General features: G+C 46.8%; 1 protein-coding gene across 1 annotated transcript in view; it reads right to left on the minus strand.

Moving 5' to 3' along the window:
• Positions 1-14563, minus strand: part of LOC146208001 (uncharacterized) — a 127171-nt gene extending 112608 nt beyond the window's left edge. The window contains exon 1 of the mRNA XM_084591693.1: positions 14207-14563. Within this exon, the coding sequence (XP_084447819.1) occupies positions 14207-14246 (40 nt within the window). The 5' untranslated portion in view covers positions 14247-14563. The remainder of the gene's footprint in view (positions 1-14206) is intronic.
• Positions 14564-18848: the final 4285 nt, after the last annotated feature.

Raw genomic sequence — 18848 nt, forward strand, 5'->3', positions numbered from 1 at the left:
TCACGGTGTACGACACTTGTACCATTGCATGTTTCAAGCACCAGGCGACAGCAGTTCGGAGGTGCGAGAAGTCCTTGGTGGGGAGTGCTGCTCTCGTAGTTGAGCGATGCACTTCAACTGATAGTTGCTCGGTGGTACGGGCAGCGGCCACCGGATGGTGCTCATTGAAGGTTGAACTAGAGGGCGCCGTCGGCATCGCGATGGTTAAGAAACAAAAACTATATGAATCTCTAACGCTGTGACACTATCAACCTCATTATGGGGTTAGAAACGAGCCAGTGTCGAAATGAAGATGTCGCGATTATTCTCTCGGTTTCGGCCATACGGTTCTTTAAGAAAGTAAATGCAGTAAAAAGAACGAATATTTCCAAATCGAGTCACTCGTACTTCACCGGCCGCAAGTCTCGTCACAGCCATCACAATCTACCTGATCAAGAGTGTGAATTGTTACTAGACTGACGAAAAGCGGCTGCAATAGAACATCACATTTCTGGTGCTGACACCCACAATGTGGCGTTAATACGTTTAATTGTAAGTCGGTACAGAGTTATTGGCTCCACGTGAGGATCCTCATGCGCACACATGCACTTTGCTATTTACATAACTAGCAATACCTTAAATTGTCTTACTATTATACGAAGCATAATCAGCAGCATACATACCAAGAGCACCACCCGACATAGACATTAAGCCTAGCTTTAGCCAAGGATGTGACTGCGTGGTCTAAGTGTTGGGGGTCTGACCGGATCTACGGGTATGGGTGGTAGAACTATCATCTGACCCTCCACTCCCAATTAAAGGACCTCATATGAAACCAACCTTCCTGCTAACTTACGTCATTTGATGTCGCGACGTCACATAATCCACCGACCAATCAGTGCCACCTGCCAGACGCATGCTCTTTGTTCACCACTCACATGGTCGACGATGCAAAATTTTCTGGAGAATGGGGACCTCACTTCTCTTGCGGTGAAACGAAATCGTGGCCCCTTCGAATGTTTTTCACCACCACCACCCCGGCACCACAACTCTCCCAAACGAACCTTTTCAGCTGGCCCTATTTTGAGCAGGCAAGGCTCTAAGGTTTCTTGGAATGACCCTGGACTGTTTACTCCGAGTAGCGTCGCCCAGTCGCGAGTCCCGGGCAGCCTCCTTTCTTGGAGCTTCCCGAGTGAAAGGGAAGGCACAGTTCGCAGGCCGCTCGGAACGATGGAAAATACGAACTGCGTGGCGGTGGCCGAAACATACACAAGTGGGTCGTGCACTGCACACTGCCTGATTTGCAAGGACTCAACTCTGTCTGGAAAGAAATGTCGCGTCTACGAAGCGTTCATTCATAAATGTAACAGGAGAATTGAGCATCTCTTTATATCGCTTATTGTTTAGAAACTGTCTCGAACTGGCAGTTGCTTTTGTCAAAAGTGTCGAAAGATTATTTTAAGCATATACAGGTAAGTTGAATTGCAATCTTCTTTCTTGCACCCAGTCTATCACTTTCTCTCCTTGGCATGCTTTTTCATTTGCTCTGTACGGAAGGCTGCTCAGCACTGAACAATTTTGGTTTCCCTCGGCAATCGACGAAAGGCAAGCAGGTACACACAGGTACATGAACAGACAGGTATACATATAGAAGGAGCTGTCAGTATCTACATATTAATGCAGATACTATGCAACAGAAAAATTCGTATCCAAGTTAATCCTCCGGAACAATGTAGCAAAAAGCCTCCTTGCTATATGTTTTCGAATGATTAACGGGAACAAGTATGGTGATTCTACTTTAGTTTCCTATTACGTTTTTGTGCGTAAGCACTGCTTACATAAACACAAATTAAAGAGCACTGCAGAATCTGCATTGGGGTAATGCGAAAACACGGATGCTGCTGTTGGTTGCTTCTAGTTGCTTATTTCACTTCTTGTTTACCCGTTTTAGTCTTTGGTAGTTTCAAATCGCGCGCCAATCCCTTCATATGCTCTTTTTCGGCTCTACATCCGGTTACGTGAAATCACATCCTCTACGTCACATTAATTCACTTCTTGTTTACCCATTTTAGTCTTTGGTACTTTCAAATTGCGCGCCAATCCCTTCCTATGCCTTTTTTCGCTCGATTTCAAGTTGCGTGATGTCATATCCTTGATGTCAACTGAACCACCTGATTAAATTAACTATTTTAGTGTTTGATACAGTCAAATGTGGCGCCAAGCCATTGGCTAATGAGACCATTTCTTGTTTGTAATTAATTACTTAATTAACTTATCGGCCTAATTATTTTTCGGACACAGCATTACGTCACCCTCTATCGATTGACATGACTCATTAACCTCTACCACTTCTCAATTACTCACAACTGCTGCGGACACGATTTTGCGTGTTTTGCCTCTAATAATTACCGAGTAACCTTTTTGTCCTGATTATTTCTTTTAGACACAACGTTACGTCACCTTCTATCGATTGGCACCACTCAGTAGCTTCTATCACTTCTCAATTACTCACAACTGCTGCGAACACGACTATGCGGACACGTTTTGCGGATGTGGTCTGAGGACAGAAATCTGTGAACATAGCGAAGTAATGTTTTCGCATTAATAAATATAAACCGAAACAAATTCCCAATAATGATTCGACAGTAACTTCACCAGGAAGTTCCCGTTCGATTTATGATTTTGACGTCCCAAAGAAGCTCAGCGTATACGACATGTAGTGGAGGGCTCGTGCGTAATTTAAACCGCCTGTTGACCATAAAATGTCCTATAAATACATGCGTCGCATTTCGCCGGGATGGGTCTTGGGTCTTCCGGCTTAGGAGACGAGCGCTTCAACCACTGAGCCACCGTGGCGGTGCACCATACAGTTTATTCGTGCGGCGAGTTTGTTATATTAAATTACGGTGTCGCCAAATAAACACCGGTCAATTATTCCGCCTAACGACCCCTTTCGTAAACGGCGGAGCAATGATTAGCATTGCGCATAACGAGGTCGCTGCAGCGGCAGCCACTGATTCGTGCCCCGCGTCACTCGATGCTCGGCGCGTTCCTCGAGTGCGGCCGCTGGCAGCGCGGGACAAGTTGCAGCTGCGCTACTGTCGATGCAGCTCGGAAACCTGTCCGCGGCCGGGACGCCGACTGCGTCGAGACAACGGCGCACAATGGGGCTAGATTCCACGGCGGTCGCACTTACATATGCACGCCCATCGCACGCACACCGCGGAACGCAAGACGCCGAGAAGAAGGCCTCGCGTTGTTCTTCCCGTTACAGGAGCCTTTGTCCATACTACCCGCAGGCAACTATAAGCTATGCGTAGTTTTCAAAAGTTCGCACTGTTCTCTGACAGGCGGAGTCGTCGATCAAGGCGAAGAGGTCGAACCTAGGTCTGCGACGTTGGTTTGCTGGGGAGGTCGTATTTCCTTTTTTTCCTTACTAGGAGTCGCTACAACCTTCAATTTGAAGACTCTGGTGTCCGAAGTACCCTAAGTGTACAACAGTATACTTGTTTGCGCGTGACCGTCGCTTCGCAGCAAGATAGCTGAGTTGCATTTAGGCCATTCCAGTGAAGGCATGCAGTGCTCGAAAAGGAAGACGGGCGCCGCTGCATATCGCTCAACGGAGTGTCTCTGTCCTCTTGTAAGGCCTCACATTTCTCGCTGTTTGACGGGAAAGGGTCTGCGAGGAGGCGCAAGGAACGCATGATTCGCATTTCACAATGGATATAGATATAATATACTGCGCACTACACAGCACTTTTCTGTTATCACATATTCCTCTTCAGTTAGTCTTGCAATTGTTCTTCCTATGACTCACACCATAGACCCCCCCCCCCCCCCCCCCCCCCCGCTTTCATCTTGAAAAATTTATTGCGATTTCCATGTGCCAGTTATTATCCCCATGCTTTTGACTACCGTGTCCATCATATTAAATATCCTCCGTTTCTCCAGTTCACCCCCCCCCCCACACACACACACCCTTTCCCCGCGCTCTTTCTTTTTCTGTTCTTTGCACTCAAGCACCTACGTTATTAAGGCAATGTAACTAAAACCAGTTACTTGCAAGCCACCGTGGACACCATGGCAGGGTGAAGCGTGAGTTATAGGCGTGTGCGACATGACGTATAATTTCAACGGTAGCCGTCGCATGCAGATGAATTATCGCACTGAAACACGTGTACTGCGCTCTTTTCCTCCTCGCTCACTCCCACGCATTCTCACTATAGCCCCATTACCATTTATTAGTAGCTTTGCTGTAGCCGTGACAAATGCAGCTGCAGTCGCCGTCCTCCCTATCCCCATCGCCATTTGATCGTTCACACACCAAGCCTCTCAGGTGCGAAATAGCGGGCAAAATAATTGTTGTTTACGTTACTGCCTTTGTTTAGTTTAAGATGCATACTGCAAGCACGAACTAATCAAGATGGTCGCGAAACTTCGCGATTTTCCACAATGGGCGAGCTGACATTTCATTTTTAGCATAAAACGCTTCGCTAGGCCATATATTGTAAGTATACATGAGCTTTCTTGCAATAATACTGCACTTGTACCTTTCCTTAACCTTCTAGCGCCCCTGGCAAAAGCATAGTCCTTTGGGACATAGCGGCTGCCAACAACAGACGGTGAGAAGCCTATAGATGACACATTCCTTTCTGCCTATTCCTCGTTCTCATGAGCGGAGCTTCAGCTTCGCAGGCCAGGCACAGGACAGAAAGGAAAGCATCGGCAGTGTGAAAGCCCCTGATCATTTGCCGCTAAGTGCTTATTTTTTCAAAAGAAACGGTCCTCTATCGGAGAAGAAATTCGATCGCAAACCTCCTTCCTTTGCGACAGGCAGCCGCCGGCGTTCTCTGGAAGCTGCCCCGTCTCGAAGCTGCTCATCCGCCTCTCGAAGTTGGATGGAAGTGCGTCGTCGGGGAGCAGGAATAGAAAGAAGCCAACAGGACGTGGGCGCAACGCTGATAAGGGCATGCGCTCAGTGAAGGGAAAAATTGCTGCCTTGCTAAGGGACGAACACAGTTCTGCTCTGGCCCTGAGCGGCCGACGCAGGACTGACGTGACAAAAACCTATGGTAGCACATGCAACTCCTCCTGGAAGCTATACATTGCTGCCCATCAAGCACGGCTTGGAGTACTCGCTGAAAGGCTTTACTCAGTGAGAAATTCGCAGTCTTGTCGTCCTGTTACGATTCTCCTACAAGTAATGCGTAAAAAAAAATGCTTCGTAGGTTTTTATTGGCGTAGCATGAAAGATACAGCGAGGTCACTTTCGTCGCGTTTACTAGAACCATTGGTATCAAAAACAGGAAACTGCCGTCAAGATAGCTTTCGCATGTGTTTACTGTTTTGCAGCGCCTTCGCAGAAAGAGAACTCCGTTGCCTGTACGTTGCGCAGTTCCTGTGTTATAGTGAGCCTTAGGCTATGTGAGGAAAAAACGCAGAGTCACGTGGCAGAAACTAGCAGAGGATGTTAAAAAAAGAGGAGAAGGAAGATGAGAGAGGTCACGTATTCCAGCTTATAGTAACGCACTTGTAGCAGCTAAACGCAACGCTTTAATGAGCACACCGTAGCGAGATTAAAGAGTGTCGTAGTAGCCCTTTATGCAATTTTTACCGACCTTCTCAGGATGAACATGCAGAACGGCGTGAATATTTTACAGTGAACTGCTAAAGTTTACGGAATTCAGTTGTACAACAAACAATAAACAAACAATTATTTCATCACCACAACTCCATCAATCGCCTACATGTACTAAGAAACACGTGTTCCAACCACCGCCTTCAATGCCTGATAACTTCTATGGAAGCACACCATTAAAGTTGTTCTTAATCATCCCATGAGCTATTGGTACCGGCTGTAAACATGCTAGGTTACGAACCGCTTAAAGGTTTGCGAGTATTCGCATAATGTGGGAACTTCTCAGATCGTTTTTAGAAATCGGTTTTTCTTTTCATTTATTGGAATTTGGGACGTAATGCGATGATCTAAATTGAGTCACCGGGTCGTTGAACCATGAAACAGTTTTAGGAATCAATTAAAATCGAACATACTTTCTCCTCGCAGCTGGCTTTCTACACCTTATCACGGTCGGGGATGCGTAGACAATGCAAGGAAATGAAACCAGTCGCCTATCTTTTGAGCCCGAGTTTAAAAAAACAAATAAGTATGCGCTTGGCTATATATTGTAGACTCAGGCTGATATCGCTGCGAATGGCTGCCCAAATTGTCATGCAAAGCCATTTGCATATGAAGTAAACGTATGCAGTGACACAGGAAGCTCACAACCACGAGTGTCCAGAATGAAATATAAAACCGGGCCGAATTTGCCCAGAGCTCCGAATTCTGAGCAATTGCACGTTAATGGTAATAAACGAAGTTGCAACAACATGCGACTGAACGATGAAATCGAGGCGTATATAAAGTGTCCGGGTTGTCTGTATGCTAGACCGATTGAGACATTCAGACACAGCTGCGAAGGGTTATACAAAACTTACTGCGTCCCGGTGTCTCTAGATCACGCATTTTGGCCATTTCGTTTTCTTCGCACAAAAAGATAAAGATGGTCGGAAGCACAACCAATATACAAGATGCAAACAACCTTCAATTTTGTGTGTGTGTGTGTGTGTGTGTGTGTGTGTGTGTGTGTGTGTGTGTGTGTGTGTGTGTGTGTGTGTGTGTGTGTGTGTGTGTGTGTGTGTGTGTGTGTGTGTGTGAGAGAGAGAGAGAGAGAGAGAGAGAGTTTATTTGGTAGTTATAAGGCGAGGTGTTTAGCATGACTATGAACAGGCTTGTCTTACAAGACTGCTTACCACCGCCTAGTTGCCACTACGAGCCACTTGCGATAATTGAGCCCCACCATAACAGCTGAACGATCGAGTGCCTTCTAGGTCAGCATAGAAACCATTCTACGCCTTCAAAATGCACTTTTAACGCCGCTAATAGTTTTCCCAACCCGCTGCAAAGGAATAATCGAAGCTTTGTACTGTAACACCTAATAGCGGTTCTTCGCTTACGTGCGTTATATCGAACAGGCGTCACCTTGGCAGCCATGTTTCGCGGCCCAGCGACTTCGAGCGGCGACCGATGCGGTCTTGACAACGATCAAACTGGATCTCTCTATACACAACGCCTCACAAAGAGTGCTTCGATTTCAAACGCTCTGCTAAGCACTACACGTAATTGCCGCGGGGCGAAATTTCGCCACCGAATCCCGTGGATTTCGGCGTTATGGCGTTCGTTGCACCGACAAGGGCCGTCGCGCGCCGCAGTGCCCTATCCCGGCCCGGCATCGCTTAGCGGAGGGGCCGATCTAGGTCGGCGAGCCAAAGGAGCAGCAAGAAAAAAAAAAAAAAAAAAGCGAGGTGCGCGGGTGAGCCGGTCCCCCCAGTACGTGCCCGCACGGCCGTTTAACGTCCACGCACCCGCGGCTTATATATATCGTGCACAAAGTGGCGAAAACAAGAAAGGCATCGGCACGAACTGCAAGGGTGAAGATAGAAGAAGAAAAGAGAAACGAAAGGCAGACTAAGAAAGGAGCGGGTCCCTGAAAAAGAGGCGGCAAAACGGGCTAAATGCGAAAGAAAACGCGAGGCATAAAGGGGGAAGAACAGGGGAACAGTCGACTAGAAAGGCCAGACACGCACATATAACAATCGCACTGTAACCGATGGCGGCCTATGTAGGCAGGTAGGACTGTGAGAGGACAGCTGTTTCCCTTCAATTTCATTTTTTTTTTTTTTAAAGCAGAAGGGAATTGTATCGCGAGAAGTAGAAAAATCCGCGAAACGCAAGCAAGTACACAAGCTGTCTTCTCGAGTCGGCGCCGAACCGCGTGGACTGGTTATAGGAAAATGACCCGGGAGCCCTCGTAGGCAGAAGAGCAAGAGCGAAAGAACACGCACGATGCGGGAGCAAGGATAGTATTATAACCGCGTTGGGTTCTCGCGTGCGCGCAGTTGACCGTTTGGCTTCTACGTGGTAACCAGCAAGCTCTTCGGTTTTGACCCAGAGATTATGCCGCGTAACCTAGAAACGCCGCTAGTACTCCCAGGACATGTCAGGGGGCAGTATTTTTTCGTTTTCATGTGGTTCGAGGAGTTGCGGGTTTCCCAGGTGTTCCTATATACCTGCGAACCTGCTACTTTTAGTATCATAACCAACGTGACTCAGATGGAGGGTGGCCTTGGATGCCGCGGTGGGCGATGGCGAAGGTGAATTGCAAAAGTCCAGTGGGGAAGAAGCAAGGTCTGCTTTGCGGTGCCGCTTAAAATAGGGCAACTTCCGGTCATTCAAAGAAAAACGAACCTGGTCAGACTACTCCACATTTCATAACCCCCGCTGTTAGCAATACACCAGCAGTGATGTGCAGGCTTGAGATTCTTTATGACAAAAATATTTTAAGAAATAAAAAAACATGTGTCGCCAAAAATATACGTGAGCGCGTTTTGTGCCTGGACGTGAAGGGCCAGGCTATTACTGTAGAAAAGGCGTCTGTGAAGACATTGCTGTGCGTACAGTCTTCGCATCAATTCCTGAGCGCACTGCGATAATCGTCACAGCTGCAGAACAGCGGCGCTGTCATCAAAGTTTTCGAAAGTTCTCCAGACCAGAACTCATGTCTCTTACATTTTCTGATGGTCACGGCCCAGGATGTCTGCACTGACATTGCATCGCCTCACATGTGCCATAGACTAGTACTGTGTAGGTGTGAGAGCGCTATGACAGGAATTATCGACAGAGGGTGATGAACAGTGACAGAAAATGGTATTTGGCAGAGGCAGATTCCGGTCTTCGTGGCTGCGCGACTGCAGTATGCTGACCTGCGTTCGCTCCCCTAAACCTACTGAATGTATGCCACTTGCCACGGGTAATTTATAATACTGACCCTTCATTCTGAATCAATCGTTGTTTCGGTGCAATTCGATGTGCAACGTCATGAACGTATATATGAATTCTCGCAAAACTTGGCGGCCTTGCTTCTCCACCATTTACTTTCCGAAAGCCCACGAGACTACGAAATAACAATGCTAGATATCAGACACGGCACTGTTGATGCAGTATCCGAGAAAAAAAGGAAGAGGCAACCGCTTTCCCGGAAAGCTCCCTGACCTTTTCGTTACATCGTCGAAAAAAGTAACGACGTGAGAGAAACGTGAAATGTGGCTGTAAAACAGATTTGTGTTATGAAGAATAATAAGTGCGTACAGTTTAGAAGCAAAGATGTGAAAGAAGGTTTAGCATGGCTCGCCACGCGGCGTCCACAGTTGAGACCCAGAAGGAAACCGCAAGGAAAGGAAAGAGGCTTTCAACATACTAGCTCATTTAAGTAATATGAGCGTTAGGAGCAAATACTTGCCGGTGTCATGTTGGAGCGCTACATGTGGCACTTCCTGATATCTCCTTGCGTTTATCCATGCCAAAGGTGCGATTTTAAATGTCGTCGTCATTAATTAATGCGCCGTGGGCCGCACAGTAAACGTTTGTAAATCTGCATTCAAAACTTAAAACCAGAAATAGTGCTTGCTGTCCCTCTGGGCTGGTGCAGTGGTTAGGGTGCTCGACTCCTGTGCCGAAGAATGAGGGATCGAATCCCGGTCCCTCGGCGCCTGCTTTTTTCGTGGAGGCTAAAACCAAGGCGCCCATGTACTGTGTGATGTCAGTGCACTGTAAAGAACCCCAGGGGGTGGAAATTTCCGGAGCCCTCCACTACGGCGTCTCTTATAGTCCGAGTCGCTTTGGGGCGTAAAACCCCATACACCAAATGGCTTTCTAATCCCAATAACTTGCAACAATCCCTTTGCTCGGCACGGGTAGGCGCTACAGGTGCTAAGCTACGAACGCTCACTACATACAGTGATGTAAACGAACGAGTGAAGCCAAACGACAGAGCTTACGAGACTTGCATAGCATTTGTTGCATAAGCAACACCGAAATGGCGCGTCATTCAGCGCAACGCCCACACAGGAAGAATAGCGGTCGCGCCGCAGGGTGATTGCGAGAGCAGTGTTATGCAGCCATTAAGAGAAAATGTATAACCCTCAGATGCTGTCCAGTGCGTGTTTCTCATCATGGTTATTCACCCCCTTGAATGTTTCTTTCCGGACGGGGTTGCTTGGTGTATTCTTTCAAAACGCTGCACCTTGCATTTCTCACAGTGTATAAGAGCAGAGCGGCTCGCAAGCGCGTGCTTCCGGAGCCGCCTCGTGATAGTTTGTGCCCTTGTCAACAAACGACGCGCTAGCGGTGCCAAAACCGCTGGCCTGGCTAATAATGTGTGCGAGCTCTACGTTACGGTCTGTTATGAACCTCTGATAGCAGGGCACGAGCCAAGCGCTCAAGTGTTGTTGCTAGTACGTTAGTGACGTCTGTGTAAAACGGCGTCCACTTTCATGACAGAAGGGCGTTGAACGTGTTTCTATGGCAACACGGTGCTTTATGCTTGCCATTCTTCACTGCAGGCATCGGCGAATGATCGCCACGCTGCCTCCTTTGATTCGGATTGCAGAAGAGCCGTGCCTGAAGTCATGACCTGGAACAATAAACCTGTCTGGCACCCTCACGCTACAGGTTATGCTCGAACGAAAGTGTCAATGCACGCTGTTTTCCTTTCATCTCAGCAGCAGCATTTTCACACACTGCAATGATGTGACTGCTGTCTCACGATATGCTTCCACAGAGATAGAAGCCACGGAGATTGGAAATCACGGGATGAATTTTCAACCTTACTGGCGCAGCCCACAACTTCAAGTTGTTGGGGAGCGAGTCATTTGCGAACGGGCTCACCGTATACACTCGCATCCAGAATCAGGATGGAGGAGCCGAGTGTGATTTGCAACGCATTGGTAACGATCATAGTGCGATCTTCTCGGCATAGCAGAATAACGCAGATAGCCTTACCCTCTCCACTGAAAAGAGGTGCCAGTGACATCTTTGGTGCCGCACCAAGTAACGCACCAAGTCTGCACGAGCGGGATCTTAAGTGCGTCCCTTACACTTGGTGCCACACCTGCCTCGGTGCCAACTGCCTGTAATATAACGCTAAGATGTTGCCAATTGATACCCATTATGGAAGAATTAGCAAATCCGGGTGCTAGGCGCTCGGCCGTGACATTGCCGAAGCAAGTGAACGCGGCAGGCGAGTGGCCCTGATGGCGAGTCAATACCGGAGCTCTCGACATCTCTAATGCGCTCAGCGCGCGTGCCCAGGAAGCAGATTAGCCTGGCCGGATACTTATCGCCACTCGGCCGCACGCCGCGCCTGGCAGTTACTCGACCCAAACGTCGCAGGTCTTTATTGCACTGAGATCGATGTAAAGCAGTGTAAACGCGTGAAAGCTGGCGCGCAGACGACCTGACATTTTTCGCAGTGTCGGATTAGTGGATTCCCGGAAGGAGATGCCTTTGAACACTTCGCGTGCCTTCATGTTCAACAGTATGGCTATAAGTACGTCGGTTGAATACCTAAACGTCGTCCGGGCCAGCTGCTCCGACCAGTGCCCTAAATGTAAGTGCTCCAGTGAGGCACTCAAAGGAGGTTTCACTGCATCGCAGCTAACCTAAGCGTATCCTGTGCTTATATTTCATAAAAGAAATATGCAGATGAGCAACACACCGTATGGGAATGCACCACAATTTATTAATACCCCACATGGCGTTAATTAGGGCAAACATGGAACCCTGCATGTGTTTATGGGACAAATGGCTCTAACCAGTTCACTGGCAAGGCCTCCATAAAGTTGGCCTTTATAAGATGCACCGTCTGAAATACATATGTTCTGTCGCATTCGCTTCATGATCAGTATTTTATACTGTGGCCTAGGACAGGCCCTCCTTCACATGTTTTTTCATTATTGTGCTCTTTTAGTTTTTACAGGGATAAGGAATTGATGTTGCATCGCTCAGTGAGAACAAGCCACAGATGCTGACAACATTCTTGTTCACTGAGTTGCAAGCAGCCTCCCCTGGTCCTCCCGCCTTGCAGTCGGCATTCAAGGGGAACATTTTTCCGCGTTGCACACACTGCGTACTCCTCGCACAAACCGTTCGCACAGTCCTAACGCTGCCCACCAATGATACAAGTCGCAAAAACCTCGTTGTGTCTTGACTACTGTTCCCGCATCATAGTTGAGTACTTGAGCAAAAAGGGCGACATTAGTACAGCTGCCGATAGCCGTTGCAATAAATAAAAAAAGCTAAATTTGAACTCCCAGCGCCTTCAACCGTAGAGAGTTGGAGGAAGAACTCGCACTGCGTCAGTAAGCAGATGCGCGAAAATGTGCCCTCGGGAAACGTAAACTGCCATGCTTGTAGTGCCGGAGAAAAATCGAAGAACACAAAACAACAACAATAAAGCGATATCAAGGCATACTGCACGAATTCGAAAGAAAACCTGTTGGAGGATGCGGCCGAAGTTAAACTCAACAGCTTACGATGCAAACGAATCGCGACGTTCTTTCTCTCTAACCAGCAACGCGTGAACGGCAGTGTAGGACCGATGTTGCACGAACGGGTCTTCCTATCGCGCGTGCGCAGCATTTGATATGAGCGCTTCACGAAGCTAGGATGTTATGAAAACAGCGGTTTCATCACCCACATGCGGTGCTCAGGCTACATCGTCATTTGCATGAATGCATAACACTCCGCACGATATATCTCCCTTAATTTTCTAAGCGCACCGACTATGCAGGTGTCACAGCTTGACGAGTACTCGTTTCGCATAGAGTTGCGATAAACATACACCGCGATGTCCGGCGTCTCCGGTCGTGGTATATTTTTCGTTAAGTGCAGACATATAACGGCATTTTCATGACCTGCGAAAGGAAGTCAGCCAGCCGTCTTCCATCTCATATTTGCTTTCTTTTTGATGAATTTCTGGCAAACATTAACGTGTTTCAAATGCCAACAAGATTTTGAGAATGCCTGTCAACCTGTTATCTGAGACGTCCCCATCGAGACAACCTACGACAGAAAAAATATCATGTCCTTCTACGGATTTAAGCAAAAATAGGAATTCAACACATTAAACACGCACATTTATCACCATTCAGAGATCAAACTAGTCGATGATTTGGTATACGCAGCAGGTGCGATAGCCAATTAAACGTAATGCCATTATTGTCAAGCTGGGGCTGTTTCCTAAAAAAAAAAGGGGGGGGGGGGAGGGAATGTCGTGTGCAAATTTCAACACCGTGATTCGATTGCCTATTCGGCACGTAACCAGTTAAGTGCATTTGAAAGCGCCCTGCAGGATAACTGTGTGACTGCATCGAAGAGAGGAGGACGTGCAATGCTCCCTTATGGTTCCCTTCGCCGTTCTATCCGGGTCGCGGTATACGAAAGAGCACGGCGCGCGCCTACCGCTCCTCTCGATGGATGTGGATCGATATGCGGATCGTGTATTGGTACCCCGTGCGAAGCGTAGGAAGCGAGCAACCTTGGAGAAAAGCTTTTCTCAAACCGGCGGCCTTGCATCAAGCAGTTCACTTCGAGATGTAGGTGATCTCTGTTATTATTTTTTTTTGCGCTTTCTTTCTGGCGCCTCTAATTTCTTTTCTCGCCGCGCTGTTGTTTCCGAAACGAAAGCGGTTACCACCAGCCGCGAATGAACTGTGGACATGAGATGGCTGCCGATTACACGCGGTCGCCAGCTGCGTAAACTTCACATTTGTTGTCGCATTACGGTGCTCACCGCGTGGCCTCGAACTGGATGCAATCGAAGCGGACTTGGACTCGAATCGGGACACCTGTCCGATCGTAACCGTGATCTACAAAAAAACAAATGGATATAAATACATTCGCCGGGTGGGCGTTCGATCACAGCGTGAAATTTCCTTTCTGGGAGGTGAGTGCATTTTACGATAATTAACGAAGTCGGAAAAACTGAAGATAGCAGAATGATTAGAGCGAGTGTGCTAAAGCGAAACTAAGCAAAAAACAGTTTCTGGCACGAAAGCCGCCGATTTTACATATAATTAAAACATAACATATATACAAGTGGGAATAGTATATTTAGGAACATATACAACCGACCGACTATCTTATTAATAAATCGATATACTCTGTAATGCGTTAGTGTAACGTAACAACTGAAGAAATCCAAAAGCAAAATTGCAATACTGTCTAGTTTTTAGTCCGGATTCATCTTCGTTAGTACAGTCTTCGCTACGTTCGGCGAGCCGTCACAGTTTCGATAGGAGACGACGCTAACGTCAAGAGAGCGCCACTCACCCAGAAGCAGGACGACGGCTGTGAGGCAGGTGGTATCCATAACTGAGTGCACGCGGCGGCGGCGGCCGCGAGAGAGCTGCCGCGCACTGGGTTGAGGCAGTGAACAACAAACCGGCGTCTCCACTGAGAGATTGCCCCGAGTCAAGCAAGAGTCGCACGGCGTCTCACAGCGTTCTAGTCCGACAACGGCTGATATTTCACACACAACACAGGCCGGCTGCTCGCATCCGAGTTAATCCCTCCGCTCGCATCCGGGCGTTTCTTTCAGGTGCGGAGAGCACTTGCTGCCAACATCCGAAGCGTCACAGCGCACAAAGCGGAATGCCCGGACCGGTGCCTCTCTTCTCCCCTCGAGCCACCGCGCCAAGACAAGCCTGTTTGACCGGTGCGCAACCTCATTGGCCGTCGCCCGTGGCAACCGGAACGACGCTCGCTCTCTCATTGGCTGCTTTCGTGCCGGTCGTCTGCTCGCAACGTGGTCGCGCGGTCGGTCGACGTCGTCTGCTGCAACTGCAGCGTTTTGTAGCTTTCTTTCTTTGTGACTCCGGGGCCGCCATAGCTGGGTCCGGTCGCGCGCTACTCCCCTTGCTGGCGCGCTGGTTCGAGCGCTTGTTTTCCACCGGCCGACGTTCCGGCCTACCCCTCCGACCGAGGGTATCGATTACACACGGACGGAACTCGGGTACAAAGAAAAAGAACACAAACTGGCAAACGGCCCTTTTGGCGCGCTCTGTCCGACGCAGTGTTCAGTTACCGCGAGCAGGCGGTGGCTATCGGCTTTCGCGCTGTGTTCGCGATCCCCACCGGCCTGATGCGCACGTTCTCTCTTCGGGGCACTTTGCGCTGTGCCCAGCCTTCCATACAAGCACGCAGTCGCGAAGAACGCCAAGCCTTTTCTGCTCTCTCTTTTTTTTTTCTCTGTCTTGCATCCTGGTTTCAAGTTTTAACGGTTAAGTGAGTGCGACTGGCTTATTCCTGGAACGAGGAGCGGCTCTAAGGAGTAGTGAACCCTTCCATATGGTTTTTCACGGTCGCGGAGAAAGTTGGGCATTCTTAGGCGCTTCTGACCCGCGGCAAAGCGTTTTATCGTGGGGCCTTGGGGCAGCATTGGTCTCCGCGAGGCCCGACTAACTGGCAGCTTCAGTTTGGTACGGTGCGAGAGAGTTAGTGCACCTCATCTTTAATAGGAAAAGAGAACAAAAGTTATAACTATTTTATTTTCCACTTTGAACTACTGTGCAAACTTATTGCGCCCGTAGGGGGCTGTTGTGGGTATCTATTTTCTCGAGATGATGGTGAAATCAGATCAATAAAAAGTCACTTTTTGAAAAAAAATATTAATTTGGCCTACGATAAGAAAATTGGATTGATATTTCTATTGAACTTTTCAATATTGTATGGCTGAAAGCTTGGTACAACCAAATACTGGACCATTGGCGGTCATTCTAATACACAGCTATTTGCGCTATAAAGTGCAGGGTGGGCCACGAAATCTGTCTTCGCGCTCTTTTTCAGCGGCTTGGAAGTTTTGAAAATTTATCGGGCACTATGTACTAGTATGTAAACATACCAAATAAATATTCCAGTGAACATAATAAGCTGTATGGATGGCAGTGTAGAATTAGGACTAAGAAAAAGTTTTCATCAATTCTCATAACTCAATTGCATAATAATTCAAGGATTTGGCACGACATTCCACTTTTTTCTCGGTTGACAAAAGATGGGCTTTTTGTAAAAGACGGTACGTGCTGCTGACCTGTTCTATTCTCGTATTGTACAGTGTACTTTTCGTTATTACCGAGCGGGAACCAAGGCAGTATCAGAACAACTTTGTTATGCATGAGATTTCTGGCACACGTGTAGAAAATGTGAAAGGGGCTTTTAAACAAGCTGGGATTCCCTCACTACTTTTTACCTAAGCTTGAAAAGTTCCCTTCTTCTTCTTCTTCAAAAAAAGAAAAAGATTACAGGACTGCATGCACTTAAGCCTGCTTAACAGCGGAAATGGCGACAGCCGGGTTACAGGGTCATTGCACGACTAACTGCATCCTCATTGTCATCGCTAGTATTATCATTATCGCGACGCTGACTGTATCGCCATTATCATCCCTATATGTATACCATTATCCTCACGCTATACAAGTAGAATTACGATCTGGTTCTGACGAGCCTAGCGAAGAATAACTGGTCTGCAATAAAAAGCGAGAAAAAACAAGTGGAGTAGTGGTTTGCGCGCACCGCTGAGTATCGAAGGGAATGTGGTTCGATTCCTGGTAAAGACAGAGGTTTTTTTTTTTTCTTTTTAAGTGTCAGGTCCTGTGGACACTTTCCTCTGAACCACATGAGCCAATAAAGTCTGCCTAAAAAAAAATGCGTGTAGTGATCTACAGGCCTGGATAAATTGAGACATTCACATTCTTCATTCAGAGAAAAAAACATGATTCCAGTTGTTAAGACCAAGTGAAATCTTTGAAAATTGATGAAATCGTATCAATTATTGCGATTCTCTCCATTTATCAGTGATCAAGAAACCATTCATTCAAAAAAGGTAATTTATTTAGAAAGCGGTTGCCTCAGAAAACATTGTCTTGCTGGGCCAAGAGTGCTTAAATAACATTAGATTATTTCTCTACCCGACCACACATTGTGACTTATACCGTCTCATTACCACCTTTACTTGAAACAAATGCTATTTAGCTTCATGGCACAGGAAACCGCGCTAGCACTTGATATTTTAAAACTTCGCGGGCTTTCATTCTTGCCGAATAAAGAGGGCTACGCCAAATCTTTCTCCTCAAAAACGCCTGGGTTGGGCTATACTTTCGTGGCGCTCAACGACTTTCCTATTCGTACTTGAGCAGTAATTAGAACGATACTGATAGTTAATTACATTGTTTAATTACTTTATATCACTAATAACAACACTCACTTGATTTCAGTTAGGAAAACCACTTAGGCTCTATAGATATTGCTCCATCTTAGCTCGGACACCCTGTTTATAGATAAAGATGGCAATCGATATCGCAGGAAATTTTTCATCTTTTGAAATATTTATATGCTATGGGAATATGTGCCAAAACAAAGGAATGAACCATAATTTTTCAAGGTATGCGGCTGTCTTCCGGGTGGAAAATCGTGTCCTACAAAAGGCGCAAAACGTCATTTTTGCCAGTTTTTAATGTTGCAATTTTGTAATATGGTAGTAATGACATTGGCTTGCTAATTAGTAACTAAGCTGAATTGCAAATAACGATTAATGACCTAAACGGAAAGACAGAGGGGTAGGCCTAAAAACTAATATGCAGAAGACTAAGGTAATGTTCAAGAGCCTAGGGAAGGAACAGCAGCTTGCAATCGCCTGTAGAGAAACACTAGAAGTAGTAGGCGAATATGTATGCTTAGGACAGGTAGTAACCGCTGATCCGTACCATGAAAGGGAAATAACCAGGAGAATTAGACTATAGGATAGAGCGCATTTGGCAAGTACTTGCAGATTATTGCTAGCAGTTTACTGGTATCGCTCAAGAGGATCGAAAATATAAAACAGTTGCGTCATACCTGCACTCGCCTATGGGGTCTAACGAAAAGCGTTCTACTTAAACTAGGGACAACGCACAGATTATATAACGATAAATGGTCGGTTTAACGTTAAACGATAGGAAGAGTGCAGAATGGATTAGAGAAATAACTCGAGTTAATGGCATTTTAGTTGTAATCAAGAAGAGAAAATGAACATGGGCAGGACATGTAACGCGTAGAGATGATAACTGATGGCCGCGAAGGGCTCATGTTTTTGGCGAAGCCTGAAGCGTAAAAAAAAAAGACAGGGACGTGAGAGACACACAGGATACAGGAGAGAACACAGGACAAATTGGACTCCAAGGAAAGGAAAGCGTAGTATAGCAGGAGGTGGCAGATAGTTATGTGGTCGGATGAGGCCTTTAAGAAGTTCGTAGGGAACAACTGGATGGAGCTAGCACAGGACCGGGTTCGTTGGAGTAATATTGGAGAGGCCTTCGCCCTGCAGGGGGTATAATCCGGCTGATGATAATGATATGAATGTTGCAAGCTTGGAACCCTTCTGTATGCACATTAAAGCTTTATTCCACGGTCGTTAAATTTATGCAACTTTAACGGCTAGAACTGGTATAAAATGTTTTGTTGTTGATGCAGTTTTTTGGGGAAAGAATCGCAAGCAGCTACAGGATCAACGCGCCTCATTAAAGTCAATTTTCAAGCCCTGCTTTCTAGCTAGCCACTGAATTTTTTTTCTGTATTTTTCATGTAATATTCTTTACCTCATGCATGATTTCTTACATCTAAACCTTACATTTTTTCGCTACAGCGCTTCAAAACGTGGCAGAATTCAGAGACAAAAAATGGACAACGTTGATCTGTATTTAGCAAAAACAAACTTGTAATATCTTCCTGAAAACTCCTCAGCACGCACCCCACGAGAACGTGGCATGGCTAAAGGTATTTTGCACTACATACTGAATAAACTTTTAAGGAATAATTGCAAAACTAAGGTTATGTTTTTATTTTACAAAATTATTTAGGTCTGCTCTTAGGAACCGTTAGCAATTCTGATCTGGTAAAAGCTGGACATGACCTTGCCAAGTGCAATACCGAAAGTATGCTC

The sequence above is a fragment of the Amblyomma maculatum genome, chromosome 1, assembly GCF_055883805.1.
Source record: "Amblyomma maculatum isolate TAMU_Amacu chromosome 1, ASM5588380v1, whole genome shotgun sequence".
NCBI classification, from domain to species: domain Eukaryota; kingdom Metazoa; phylum Arthropoda; class Arachnida; order Ixodida; family Ixodidae; genus Amblyomma; species Amblyomma maculatum.